At 31.6% G+C, this 15,894-nt stretch overlaps 1 protein-coding gene across 2 annotated transcripts; it reads left to right on the top strand.

The window, feature by feature from the left end:
* Positions 1-1,648: 1,648 nt before the first annotated feature.
* CCHa1 (neuropeptide CCHamide 1) lies at positions 1,649-14,099 on the top strand. 2 transcript variants are annotated; one of them, XM_013311632.1, is made up of 7 exons: positions 1,649-1,757; positions 5,791-5,865; positions 9,457-9,492; positions 12,690-12,781; positions 13,111-13,199; positions 13,404-13,509; positions 13,920-14,099. In XM_013311632.1, the coding sequence occupies exons 1-7, from the start codon at positions 1,664-1,666 to the stop codon at positions 13,938-13,940; spliced, it is 513 nt and encodes a 170-aa protein (XP_013167086.1). In that variant the 5' UTR covers positions 1,649-1,663; the 3' UTR covers positions 13,941-14,099. The 2 variants fall into 2 exon arrangements, with proteins under 2 accessions (XP_013167086.1, XP_013167094.1); XM_013311640.1 differs by lacking the exon at positions 5,791-5,865.
* The last annotated feature ends 1,795 nt before the right edge of the window (positions 14,100-15,894 follow it).

Raw genomic sequence — 15,894 nt, 5'->3', positions numbered from 1 at the left:
CAGGTTGCATCACGATGTTTTCCTTCACTGTAAGAACGTTGGATAAATGTACATATGTAAATCGGAAATCGAAAAAACCGTTGGTACATGGCGAGATTCGAACCCAGGAGCTGCAGATTGCCAGTCAAGTGCTTGACCCCTTATCCACCCCAACCTTAGCCACCGACGCTCATTAGAATATATCGATAAATATTATTCTTAGATAATCCTGAGTTAACTATATCCGTTACATGGAAAATGAATGCAGTTTCATAAAGTAATCAAACAAGATAAGTTAAGCTTAACTTATGTAGTCTAAGCTACAATAACTTATCAGTACAATTTTGTAACAAATGTTACTATTTTACCATACTTGCTTCAACTAGTTTGAAATACAATTCTCATTTCTAGATTAATTTGTTCTAAACTTAGATGACATAACTTATATCTTGAAGTATTAATTTATGTTTTTATTTTAGTAAGTAGTGTCTTATTAGTTCTAGATTAAGCTTTGAATTAATTTAAATCAAATTACATTTTTTTTATAAGCCAATAAATTTTTAGATTCATTTCGAATTTTTTTAGACGACTTTTTTAAGTTAGACTCATATTGATAAAACCAGTACAACATTATGTATTTACGTGTCGTAACATTTAGTTTACGATCAGGAATTTTTAAAACCGGTAACGCGTCTACTGTTTCCAGGCGATTTTTAAAAATGTTCGTGTAATTCAACACATTTAACACTGGCCGTAGAGTTCCATAAAAAAAGAAAAAACTTTATCTATCTATCTTAAAATAGTTTAAATTTAATTTTAGAATATCTGGCAACAAATAAACCAATTAATAAAAAAGACAATATTTATGGTCATGTTTATATTTCTTTATTAAATGATAACATAACTTTAAGTGTCTATGTTTGGTCTACCCTTTTTACTTAGAAAACACCGGCTCTATGATAAATGTGTCTTAAGTGGTTCACATCCCGACATCGCTTAAGTTAGACAAACTTACCCGACTTTGCATATAAAAGTATGTTAAGTGGGTTTTTATTTAAATAGATATATGATATCTTTGTTTAAACATATTTAACTTGAAGTAATACACTTAGTTCTATTTTTAAATAAATAATTGAAAAAGAAAGTTTTAGCCAAACTTCTACTTTGATATAATCTAAATCTTATCTTACTAATATTATAAATGCGAATGTTTGGATAGATGGATGGATGGATATTTATTTGAAGGTATCTCCAGAACGGCTGAACGGATCTCTACGAAATATTAGAGTGTTAATTTTAAAGGCCGGTAACTCATCTGCAGTTCCTCTGGTGTTGCAAATGTCCATGGGTGTCGTTGTTCACCTCGGTGTTCCCGCCGCTCGTTTGCCCCCTTCTCTTATAAAAAAAAATATGGCGTACATATAGAACATAGTCTGGAAGAATATGTAGGCTACTAATTATGTTTTCTTAAAATTTCGCGCGGATAGAGTCGCGGGCCGTAGCTAATGGTATAAAACAACGCGTCCTTCGCGATCTGATATGGGGATGAAATATAAACATACCCCTTGTCAAATTTATGACAAAGGGTAGTTAGTACAATATTAAAATTGTATGATAAAATTAACTGCAGTATTGGAAAGATAATCGATTTATTATGTTTTAGCTACTCAAGAATCCAGTTAAAATGTCGTCGTCCAGGCTTCACGGAAAGAGCAGTTCAGGCCTCACTGGACTTCTGGTCCTGTTGGTCGTCATATGTCTTGTACAAAGTGCTACAGGTAAGTTTGTTATTATATTTCATGCCATTGTTTGTGCACTGTACAATATCTGATGTAACGTTATAGATGTCATATTTTTACGTGTGAGTTGCATACATTACCTCTGCACCAATCACTCATTTTGTTTGTAAATAAGTACACGGGTTTATTTATGTGATTTTACTAAGACAATTCAATTATTTATACGAGTATAAACCAAACTGTATTCCAATCCTTTCCAGTATGATTACTATATGACGTTTTAAACCCGATTTATTTTGATGTATTTGGATTTAGAAAGTCTAATAGTATTGTTAGAAGATTGTAGATAAAAATTAACTACAAATAGCTATAACAACAATCACGTAGCACAATATTAATAACGTGATTATAGCAAATAAATAACTTTGGTAGTTTTGACGTGTTCTATTTGATTTGGTGACTTCTAACGCGCGGGAACTTACTTACAGGACTTCGACACTTTCCCGCTAATCGTCTTGATTCGATAACAATTGTTTTTGGAACTTTTTTATATATTTAATAATGTTACTTAAATTGTTTTATAAGAATTCTTATATCTTATTATGTATTCGCATAGCGCATTAACCGTGGGTTTCTGAGTATAAATATGATATGGCTGACACTGAGATAATGACTGGGATGACGACATGTTTTATACAGAAGATTTTATAGTCACAAACCCACGGTAAATGAATTGAAACTTTAAAATTAATAAAAATGCATTTAAGCTATTTATATTTTACATTTAAATTATTAAAATCTACTCATTAAATACAACAATAATAACAACAAAAATAATATTTTCAATTACAATAAAATTAAACAATGATTCGTCTCTTGAAATATCTCGAGTCGAGCAATATCGTAAGCAAATGCTAATTTTATATAAACAAAATAATAAAGCAAGATATCGAAGCCAATTAAAATTTATAGAAGATTCTCTAATTCAGTCTGCAACAATACCTCTTTCTCTAATACTCTTCAAATCAATATTTATTCTATAGAAGTTTAAATAAACAATTGTTTACTATGAATAACCACTTAAATACCAATTTATCATACAATAACTGTAGAGAATTAAAACCAGCCAGGAACCAAAAAGTTTTTATTCGTCATTGATAAAAATATACTTATTTTATTAATTATTCGAACAACTTCTTTTACTACTGAAATTTGTTGTCAACTCATTGATTTCCCGCGCTATTCTTTTTTTTTATCATCTCGTTTTTTAATCAACAAGGTAATGGTGTTTAGTGGACAGTATGCGCAGAATGAAAACTCCTTGTCAAACAAAGAGTACCGTATTGTACCATATCTCCATCAAACGTATACAAATATATTTAATTCACAGAGATCTTACTAACCAAAGAAATAATCTAAATAGGGGTACAAATTACATTTTTATAGTCAATATTTCAAATGTAGGTGAAATATTATATAATAGATATTAAATGTATATAAAACTATATAAATATAAGTTAAATAATTTAGTAGATTATTTACTAAATAAAATTGAAGTTTATTTAAGTATTTATGAGTTATAAATCTGATTTCTTCGCTAAGCCGAGTCGTAAATTAAGCTAATGTTTGCCGGAGATATTAAACTCAGCTTTTAACGCCGCAACATAAAAATATGGCCGATAGACAAATATTTGGCGATGTCGGCAAATGTTCCGTCACCATTAAACATTTAATTTGATGTTTGCGTCTGTACACTTGCGAGCTTTCCTAACATAACTTAGGATAGTTATAGACATTATTAGGGAACTTACCCATACTACGTGACCCGTTTAGGGGGGGGGAGTCTTTAAAATACTACGGTCGGTCACAGGAGCGAGGGGGGTGGTTCAGGTTTTTGCCACGTAGTCATTAGGTGTTCTTTTTCATAATACATAATTCACTAGTAATTTAAGTATGCCTGCAGTCTAAAAAAACTTAGAAAAAACTAAACAGTAGGTCACTTAGTATGGGTATGTTCCCTTACTTTAAATCCTTTGGTGCGAAAAGCTTACTTTCGTTAAGAAATAAAGTTTCAGATTGATTAGTGAGGAGACATAAACATTGACATTTCAATAAGTCTAATGTTGCGCCAGTACACCGGCACAGTGTCGGATTTTCTTCCTAACAATACTTATCAATTGATTAACTTAGATCTGATCCGAATAATAACTGTCATCGACCTAAAATAATGGTCTTCATTTAATACAGGCTGTAGCCAACAACTTTGACACCGCGGCATTATAAAACAATAGCGTATGTGTTCTTTCAGGCTTTTTACATCTATGCCAAATTTCAGCATGATCTATGTATGTAGACGTACTCGAGATACGCATAATAAGTATATCTCTTGTACGGCTGCATAGATAATGATATTAGTAACATTATGTTTCTGAATGTAATTGAACCTAGGGCTTAAATTTTAATAGCCTCAACTAAGACAATAAGATACAGCAAAAGCGCCTACAAAACTTGATGTCTCTAGTTTTTTACGGATACGTCTCATTCGATTACAAACTAACGCAGTATACTTCGGTTATAATTTAAATAAAGGTAAACAGTACATATAGATTAACAAGCTATTTGAATAAAAAAAACATAGGTAAATTCCATCATTGAGTAGCTGGAATAAAATGGTTCTAGGTCACGTTATTCTGAGAATGATTTTTAAAACGAACAAATTAACGTTGTAGTATAAATGAAACATTAATAGATCGTATGATAAAATATTTAATTATAAAGGTCATGAACCACGCTTGTTATTTAAATTGTAGTTTCACACGAGAGTAGTAAATTGAGGTAGAGAAGTCGACCACATCATCACTTAACATCAGGTGGGTTCGTGGTTAGCTTATTCAATATAAAACATACTGCTATGTCTTGGTGCGTACGTTGTAACAATAGCTGTACTATTATACTGTAATTTATCACTGCCCTCGTGTGAAACTATTAGCTTGCAACAGGTCAGTTCAGTATTGAGGTAGGTCGATAATACCAACACAGTAACAATTTACATTTATAAAGCGCGTTTGAATTATTAAACGACTAGCTGTCGCTCGCGACTCCGTCCGCGAGGAATTAAAGAAGAACATGGATGATGGATGTTTGTTTGAAGATATCTTTAGAAGGCCTGCATGGATCTTACTGTAATTAGACATATATGTGTATCACAGTATGGAAGAACACATATCCTATGTTTATTAAGTTTTTTTTTTCTACTTCAAAAATAATATTGAACTTATTTGAAATAAGAAGATATAAAATGATTGCAATTCCAATATTGTAAAGCAAAATTGAAAATACGATCACAGGGTTAAATTATAAAGGAAACTTTTTAAAGGAAGAACAACGTAAGCTCCTGGGACGTGACTCGTTATTGTGTTATTGACGTAGACATCAAAATGATTACTTACGAAGCATACAATCGTCTTATACGTAATATGACGTCACAATTTATAATATAGCAATTTTAAAAGCATTTTTCAAAGCCGATCAAAGATGACATTATTGTACTATCGTCTTTTAAGGTTCATATAAGTTCCTTTATAAATAAGGTTTTATTGATTCTAACATTTTACTCAGTTAAAACGACTGGCGTCGGCGCCTCAGGGGTTAAATACTTGACTTGTAATATGCAGGTTCTGGGTTCGAATCCCGCCATGTTTAAATGTATTCCCGTGAAGGATGTACTTATGGTGACGGAAACCATCGTGATGCAACCCGCACATATCTGAGAAGAAATTCAAAGATATGTGTGTTTAACTTTAACCCGCGCTTGGCCAGCTTGGTTGACTATGGCCTAGTCACCCCTAAAATAGGGTAGGCTCCTAGCCCCACAATGGGGACGTATAGTGAGCTGATGATGATGATTACAAATCAAACTTCATTATTTCCTATAACGTACAAACTTGTATAATAATATAGAGATCTACATAGTATTTATTGAAATTATTTTTAAATCTACTAAGACTGGTCGACAGAGTAATAAATTTCAGACACACTTATAATTCCAAAATTTGATACATCTGATCCACAGAGCAGCGAATTAATAGAGGTAGCAAATCAACAAGCCTTATTCAGAAAGTCAACGGGTGGCGCAGTCAACGCGGAGGTATGTCAGAGCATGCCTATGTCGTTATGTTGTACCTTTCCATTAGAGACTGTAATTTTTACAATTTTTTATTATAATTACAGTGAAATTTAATAAACAATAAATTCAAGTTTTGAAATGTAAATTAAAATATAGTATATTTTCTTATTTATATGTGTAATAACACAAAAAAAATGTAAATTCCGTGACAAATATCAATACATGTACTCCATCATATGTATATTTGAGTAAGGTTTTGTCGGATATAAATGTTGTATCAAGTATTAGGCATGAGCTTTATTGTAAATACGCTCGGAATATTTCTCGCACCGCCGTAGATTAGATGTTGACAGAGCACCGATTGATGTTAAAAATATGGCTGTTTAATATTTGCTACCTCTATTATTAAATACTCTATGCTTTGTAGTTCTTAGGAGCTTATGTTCTACTAAACGATTATCATGTTAAAAGAACATAAATTGTTTATGTTTTAACGACAAATTGTAAAATTTGCATTAATTAATATTGTTCATGGAAGTACGCTAAGGGTCGCCATTTTTTTTCATTCATAGAAATGGTTTGCATAGGACTTTGTTGAAGGCTAATTTGTGGAAGCACTTTGTATGGTAAATTTTCTATGTTTTTATACTTTTATTACTATTTCTTTTTAGTTAAATAAAATCCATTAAAAAGAATAGGATAGGAAAAATATATTATTGTACAATTTGAAAAAAGAATAATTTTAATGAATGAAATTTTCATTAAAATGGATTACATTTACGCGTCCAATTATAATGTAATTAATATTGTAGATTGGTGTAAATGTAAACTAACGTAATTATTGTGGACGCAAATGTATTTATGAACATGCGAAACTGTCGTTTATATATTTATATGCCCTCTAGTACTAAATGATTACACGATAAATTGTCTTTCCACTATCACCGATTCATACCAACAACGCATAAGTAGCAAAGCGTATATGCAAAAATTATATCAAAACAAAAGAGTGTCATAATATGACGCAATAATCGAAATCTAAATAGTATCTATTGAATAGAAAATATATAGGGTCAGCAAAAGCAGATATTTTTAACAGTGGTAGAGCCCGCTTTAACATCTTCGCACGAGTTGTCCGGCTCGCCCCGTGAAATGCCACGACCACACAGAAGACAGACGTCAAGTGGAAGCAATTCCGCGTTTCGTCTGATGAGTGTGCGTCCCGGAGGCCTAAATTAGTCCTCTATCCCTTCCCACCCTTTTTCTTCTAAGGAAAGGATGGGAAGTGGAAGTGGACTTTCCGGATGAGAGGATGCATGGAAAGAAATATTTTCTTTCTGTGCATCCTCTTCTCCGTCGTAAAAAAATAAGTTGGCAACGCATATGTAATTGCGTATGTCTATGGGCAACGGTCACTTCGCTCTTTCAGCGATATCAGGTGGCCGCTCGCTCGTTTGCCACCTTATGATATAAAAAAAATTATGTTTATTTTTTATCTGACACCGACTTTAAAAGATATTGCTAAGAATATTTTTCCCTTATTTAGTATATAAAAATTTTCAATATTTTTTTTAAAACAAAAATGTGTATATTTCTGGCATCACTTGAAGCAACAATAGACCATTTACCAACAAAGATCACATCGCCTCAATAATTTTAATAACAACCCGTAAACAAAAGATAATTGTTTTGAAATTATTAATTTCGAAAGGCTCGATGGAAAGATGGATTTTTAAGTTGGTTAAACAATTCTCTTAGTCTATTATAAGTAAGAAAAAGGTTTACAAGTTTAAAAACAAAGGACAGATTAAAAATCAAAATCAAGTCTAATTTTTGCAAGAAGTGTAGTGCTTCCCAAACATAGTTACGACGCACTAAATAACTTTCCATTTTTGACGAAGCTACTCTATCCAGCTATCTAAACTTCTTGTTTTTTTTAAAACTGCGACGCGAAGACGTCCATTGAGATGTCCTGAACTAAATAGCATTTCTAGTAGAAAGAAAAAGAGCTAAAAAACAAATCTTTTAATTTAACATTTAGAATTAATCTTAAGGTTCACCAGTTTTCCTAAAAAAAGACTTATGTGATTAGTGAACATCTTGATCCGATGTTCTCTGTTCAACAGGCGACATATAGAGCTCTTAAGCAAGTATGTTGAAGGTTTATTGCTCATGATGTTACTATGATCGCATTAAGTGGACACTCCCGTCTAATGCATCAGACGTGCATTTATGATAGTCCCATAACGATAGCGTTGCATTCACTATACCTTATGAGATTAGATCAGTTACAAAGTACGTAGAATATGACTAAGCTTCATTCATAGCAATACAGGCCTTGGATTTGCTAACCGTTTAGGTGGTTACTATTATGTTCTAAACTGAGATGCCTCCTCTTGTTAACATCGATGGTGACCACCGTTTTAGTCGGTGTAAGTCTGACATTCTTTTCGCACCATAGAGTCAGATTTGCGTAAGCATTTCTTCACCTTGAAAAATATGTTCCTGAATACCGATGTGTTTTTCGATTTTCGAATTTCATATGTATCTAACGATGAAGGAAATCACTTGTAAAGTGTAAAGTCAACCAATCCGCAATGTTTCAGCGTGATTGAATATGACCTAGTCATTTCTGACTTAGAGTAGACTCCGAACACATCAATGGGGACGTGTGCTGATGAAGAAACAGTCTCTTAATGCAGATTTCTCATAATAAGTCTAGATTAATAATTTTTGTGACAATAATAACTAAGTGTGGCTTAAGCACAGTAAGTTACTTTTAAGTTAAACAGAAATGGTTAAGTAAAATAATGATATAGCATTCGAAATATAGTCGCACTGTTGATAATTTGTTTTATAAACAAAATAATGAAACATAAACAAAAACATACATGCTCTTAATCTTAGGTTTTTTAAAGAATGGCATATAAAAGTTCAACCAGTTCACCGTTGACCTGTAAAAGCTCAACAAAAGCTTTTTGATTTATAAAGCTCTACTTTGCACACTATTAAATATTTCTCTTTAAAAATGCATTCTTTCTGAACAATACTTGATGAAGACGTATCGGAAATAGTTTTCTTTCGCTGTTCTTTGTTACATATGTTGAACTAAAAATTATCTTTTATGTACGTTCATTCAAAATAAGTTTAAAGTTAAGCTTTTAAGTTTAAATATTATAGTTTGAAATCGTACACTGAAAAGTCTTAAAAAAACTTAAATCGACATTCTTTACAAGATAAAATGTAAATATGACGAATGGAATCTACTTAAAGTCAGTTTCCACTGTCAAATAACTTAATCGCAATTACTTTCGTTTACCTAGATTTGTTGTTATTACAAAATCGACTATAGAACTTTCTATTATGACCTGTAATTTATATATATTACTATCTTATTATTCTCCTTTTTCCAAATGCAATTTCGAATGGAACAATAGTCTACCATCCTTTAACCGTCAGTTTCCACTGCAGAAAAACTTTTACTTGTCTTTTGCAAGTGAAAGAAAATGAAATAGAAGCAAATTAATTGCGCAGTTGTTATAAAATTACGGTTATTTTGACATTTCTGTTTATTATTTTGATATTTAATTATAAATTTTTATTTACTTACAGGATCCTGCTTAAGCTATGGCCATTCTTGCTGGGGAGGTAAGTAATTATACTATGCGATGACGTCATTTAAAAATCGATTTAAAAAAAAAAGTTCTCACACTTGAATAATTTTATATGTATACGGTTGATAGAATAATATCGTTTATGATTTCTAAATATATATTTATTACATAACTCTATCAAAATACATACTAAAGTATCACAAAGTTATAATTATGCAAACGTATAAATTTTGAATCCCAAACTAAAACATGATAATTAATACAGGGACCGGAATTTTATTATTTTCCTTCGAACAAATCAAATTTCATGTATTCGAAATGTTTTTCATATATTTAATATGAAGATTTTGTAATAGTTACGCACGACCTTTAACTTTTTTTTTAATTTATTTTATCATACAGATGTCAACTGGAAAATACTATGTTGAAATTCCATTCAATAACTGTTAACTATATCTTCTTCTTCTTCTAGCTCTACAGCCCTTTGTGGGCCTTGGCTTAGTCCAGCAACTTTTTCCACCTCGGAAAAAGTTCCTGTTAACTATATCGTGTTATTAAAAATACACAAAATATTTTTATATTGCACTCGATCAAAATAAACAATTCAATTTAAAAATCAGTTTGTTTTGATCCACTTAACGACAATAACTTTAGGATCTCAAAGATTAATAAATGCAGTCGTAGTGAAACTAAAAGAAACATAACTGAAAATAATCGGTTCAATACGTAATATTATAGTACACATGATATATTGCATTATCTCTGAACGCGCAACTGCTATCGACAATATTGGATTTCTTTTAATCCCGGATCACCAACCATATGTCTTTTACCTATAATTATTAAGTAACACGTACAATTTTATGTATAAAAAAGGGTCTTGACAGACAGACGGACAACAAAGTGATCCTATAAGGGTTACGTTATTTTCTATGAGATACGGAACCCTAAAAAGGTAAATAATGTTAGCTAGTTACATCCAAGTGGTGTATTTAGCTAATGTTTTCTATTGACTAAAATCTACACATCCAGGTTTCGATACTTGATTCTTCGATTTTGGAATTGAATATGTAATAATCTGACAAAGGAATCTGAATCTGGTAAAGGAAAACAACGTGATGCTACACATATCTGTGTAGAAATTCAGAGATGTGTGAAGTCAACCCGCACTGGACCAGTGTGGTTTACTATGACCTAGTCCCTCTTAATTTGACGTAATGAGCTGATAATTTTGTTGTCAATTTATCAGATGTTGCAGATGAGTTCATAACCTAAAAATTTGCTTTCTAGTTTTTTTTTTATTAAATTATATAAATAATTTTACTTATTTCCCTTATTAGATAACATGACATTTGATCTTGTATAAACGTTTAAATATGAAGAAATTAGGGATATTTCGATCTCTAACACAAGTTTTTCTTTACAAAATCTAACTTCTTATTATCTTACTAATATTATAAATGCAAATGTTTAGATGAGAGATGTTTGAAGGTATCTCCGGAACGGCTCAACGGATTTTGATGGCATAGATGTAGAACATAGGCTACTTATTGAGTTTGTTTTATATACCGCGCGGACGCAGCCGCGGGCGACAGCTTAATATTATAAATGCAAATGTTTAAATAGATGGATGTTTGTTTAAAGGTATCTCCAGAACCGCTGAACGGATCTCTATGAAATGGCATACATATTGAACATAGTCTGGAAGAAAACATAGGCTACTTATTATGTTTTTAATTTCTTGCGGATTTAGTCGCGGGCGACCGCTAGTCAAGTGATAAACAAACAAATAAGGGTGCTACAATGTTATGAATTGTGAACCTCTTATCAATGACAACAGTTGTATCCAGTATTACGCAGTGTCGTAGTTTTTTATCAATGGATTATCCTCTCCTGATATACTTTCTAGCATCAGTATTCAAATTAACCCTTATTTAATAGTTATCTTATTGTTATCAATTTATTATATGTTTTTTTATTATTTCCATGAAATTTACTTCGTCGCAATTCTTTTGTTTGTTTTTTTTTATCCTTTTCTATTTACAAATATAATGTTTATTGTTACTGTAATTTATTACTATATTTATTTTAAACTAGCTGTCGCCCGCGACTCCGTCTGCGCGAAATAAGAAATTAATTTATAAGTAGTAGACTATGTGTTCTTCCGGACTATGTTCTACATCTATGCCAAATTTCACCGACATCTTTGTATGCAGCCGTTCTGTAGCAAACATCCATCCATCCATACATGCATTTTAACATTAGTCAGATTTAGTAGATTTAGTAGACCTTGAAAGATTTTAAATAAGTAATTTACTCAGTAAGAATATTCTCAGAAATCCTTTAAAGAATGCTTCAATTAGACCTTTTAGTTAAGGTATATCATATAGAGCGTCGGTGGCTCAGGGGTCAAGCACTTGACTTGCAAACTGCAGGTCCTGGGTTCGAATCCCGCCATGTACCAATGTGTATTTCGTTTTCCGATTTACATATGTACATTTATCCGACGCTCTTACGGTGAAGGAAAACATCGTGATGCAACCTGCACATATCTGAGAAGAAATTCAAAAATATGTGTGAAGTCAACCAACCTGCACTAGGCCAGCGTGGTTGACTGTGGCCTAATCACCCTTAACTTAGGGTAGGCTCCGAGCCCCTCGGTGGGGACGTATGGTGAGCTGATGATGATGATATCATATAGTGTATACACTAAGGTCAGTTTAGTAATAGTAAGTGTAGCAACTCTGAGTGCTGCAGTTATAAGACACATTAATATTCCATTATTAAATTATAATCCCTGTCATTTCCAAATGACGTTGGATTATAATATGACGGTAATTAAAAAATATAACGCATCCACGCTACGGCTTGCGGGATGAATATTAATGATAAAAATGAGAAAAAAACACAATGTCCCTAAAATGGATGCTTAATGGATTTTTAACATAACGGATTTGCTAATAATTTAATTACATTTGGACGAAAGTAATGACAAAATTGTGATGGTGAAACACGTGGAAATATAACCAACATGTTTACCTTCTTTCTTAATTAAAATATAAGTTATTTATCCTTAAAAATCATATTTAAAATTGCGGACTTTATTAGTTTTTTTTATTATCAAAGATATCTTTTTTTTTATACAGTTCGAATCTAAAGCAATGCAATTTATAATTGTTTCTTGTGTTGTCTAATTTATTACAAACATTTTAATAAACAAATTATTTTCAGCTCACGGCAAGCGGTCAGGAAAATCTCTCTCCAGCGCCCCTGACTGGTATCTTACAAAGATCCTACGCAATATCGCTGCAAACTCTGAAATGGTAAGCATTGTTTATAATATAAAGCATCGAAACAGGAAAAATTCTTACATTGATTCTCTTTAAAGAAAATGTTAAAAGTTTTACAATTGAGTACAACGCCATCTATGTTTGAGAATAAAAAACATCTGCCGCAGAAATTTTATAGCAATTGTGGTAAAATAACAAATCAAAACATGTAAAGGAAATATCATGTTTTATTTAAATTTTTTTTTCAACTATTGATGTACAACTTCCACTACTGATTACTTTTTAATTCGTTGTAGAACCGTTTATCGTTACTAATGCGTTCAGCGCCATCTATGTACAAAATTTTTAAACTGAACTTTTAGAACCGCAACGACGAAGCGAAAAACACCGAACTCAACGACATCTTGCGGATGGATGTGGCTGGCGATGCATCCCCTATGAACACGCAAATGTAAGCACAATATTATTAGCTTACTTTTAAAATGTTACAGCATGGTGGCGCTGGTTATATGAAAACGACTAGTATTTTTTACCAAAATTAAAGTTTTCTTCAGTATAAACAAAAGTATCTGCGTATATAATTATGATTAATCTAGATTGTCACACATAAATGCTTAGTATATTAACTCTCATTACCATATACTTTTTGTTAAAGGTTCGAGAACGCAGATTCTCCAGTTGTGGTGCGATCGAGGAACATGGAAGCTAAGCCTATGCTGGATGACAACGTGCTCGCAAACATGAAGATGTGGCAACTACTGGTAAATATATATATTATACTTTTTGGTATTGACAAGTCACTTTTTTATTTGAAGTCACATTTATAGTTAAAACGCACTTATCGTGGCTGAATGTAGATGGTGCTTAGCGTAGACCTCGTAGAGTAACCGAGCTATAAAGCTCCTCAGTAGCAGATCGTAACTTTGATAAATGCTAATAATTCATTAACTTCTTAACGATCTTAAAATGCGTAGGCTTTGAGTTATAACAAAGAGTTGGTGTAAAAATCTGGAACCAAGGACGTGCTTTTTGCAATTATTAAAGTTAATTTAAGAAAGGACACTTCGTAATTCTATATTCTGGAATTAAAACTTTCAATTGACTCTGATATATCTCCTATCTTATATTTTAATTATTTAAAAAATAATTCTATTTTTAAATTTTCTTCCAGAGGCAGACAGAAGATAAATGAATACGTAGAAGATAAAAAACCGAGTGGACTGACGTTCTAAATTTAAATTAAAAAATGAATTTAATTAAGCAAAATATAATCTAATGAAATTGTTACCTATTTTTTTTTTTATTTAATACTCTACAAAATGTTCTATATAAATTGTCAGTTGTAAGGCTGGGTTACAATTGGCGGTAGCTTGTATGATATAGTGTATAAGTTGAGTTGTGCCATTTCAAATAAATCTGTGTATTTAATTAATAAAATATTTATTAATTCATTGATTTCTTGAATTATTCATCACTAGCTGTCGCACGCGACTCCCTCCGCGTGGATATATATAAAAAAAACTTAATTAGTGTAGCCCATCCATTCACATCGCATCCATCTAAACATTCGCATTTATAATATTAGTAAGTTAAATAAGAAGCAGCTCTTCAAGCCATAAATTCGATAAAAAATGAATAAATAATATTTTATGTCCGTCTCCTGGCTCTAAGCTACCTCCTCACCAATTTTCAGCCATATCAGTAAAGCTGTTCTTGAGTTATAAATAGTGTAACAAACACGACTTTCTTTTATATAATATATATAGAGATTTCTATATATCTAGATATAGAGAGATTATAATATTAAGTTAATTTTTGTATTAAAATTAGTGTTTATTCTATGACTAGCTATCGCTCACGACTCCCTCCGCGAGGAATTTAAAAAAAACTTAAGTATTCTATGTGGTCTTCCAGATTATATCGTACATCTATGGCAAATTTCAGTGAGATCGAAATGAGTGAGACTGAAATTAATGAGTCTTTATTTTCGCAGAACATATGACTTAGTTATTTTAGCATCATAATTATGGACTCTACAATTAGGACCATTAAATTAACAAATGTGTTCTCTTAGTCCAAAAACAATTAGCTGTCGACCATTCAAATCCCATTTAACTTTCTAACTTCTTTCACATACATGAGGTCATAAAAGGCCATACAATTTTGCAGCTGAAACATAAAGGTGTGTTTCTACTAAAAGCACTGTTACCATACCCTCAGGAGAGGGCTCTAATTGTACTAAACACCGAATATAACTAAGGCTTAAATTATGAGCGACTTGTGATTTAAACAATTTATAAAAAAAAAAAAACATTTAGCGTTTCTTAACGATTTCATTAAATAAATTTATATTTCTTGTTGAATTTTTTTTTAATTTTCACACACAAATTGGTCTATTTTTAAATTCTTTAAACTTAATTCAGAATACCTTAATAATATTATAAATGTAAAGTTTAGATAGATGGACCTTTGTCAGTAGGTATGTACAGAACGACTGCATAGATCTCGCTGAAATTTGGCATAGCTGTAGAACATAGAAGAAGAAAACATAGGCTAGTAATTAAGTTTTATTTTTAATTTCTCGCAGACGGTGTCGCAGACGAAATCTAGTGTGGTTATTCAATAACATTACTAGCCGACTTCAAAAAGAAAGAGGTTATCTATTCGTCTGTATGTTTTTTTATGTGTGTTGCCGCGTAAGTACACCCCTGGTGCTCCAAATTTAATACTTTTTGATCGGAATGTTTTTTTTTTTATGTTAAAATGGCCGAAATACCAATATTATTCTCGTATATTTTCATGGTCAAATATGTCTTTATTGTTGTTAAGTTTTTATCCGCTAACTTTTGTACATTAAGCCTGAATATAACGTTCAAATGAGGCTCTCTTTAGAGCAAAGTTGAGCTTCTAAAAGCGAAGGCGTTTCTACGCCTGTTGCATAACTATTTATATTTATTTCACAAGCTAATTGTTACCTGAGATTCTCGACTTGTTGAGATGTTTTTAACGTTAGTACTGAGTGAAATTTTACTATTAAAAACATTTACAATAAAATAAATACGTATAAATACGGTTCCAGTATTGAAAAAAAAACTATATTAGATGAAAGCAATATTTTTTTTGTTACTAAATATTAGCAGATTTTT

This window comes from Papilio xuthus, unplaced genomic scaffold (genome assembly GCF_000836235.2).
Source record: "Papilio xuthus unplaced genomic scaffold, Pxut_1.1 DF829567.1, whole genome shotgun sequence".
NCBI lineage: Eukaryota > Metazoa > Arthropoda > Insecta > Lepidoptera > Papilionidae > Papilio > Papilio xuthus.
The sequence above is the reverse complement of the archived record's forward strand: the minus strand, read 5'-3'. Positions and strand labels throughout refer to the sequence as shown.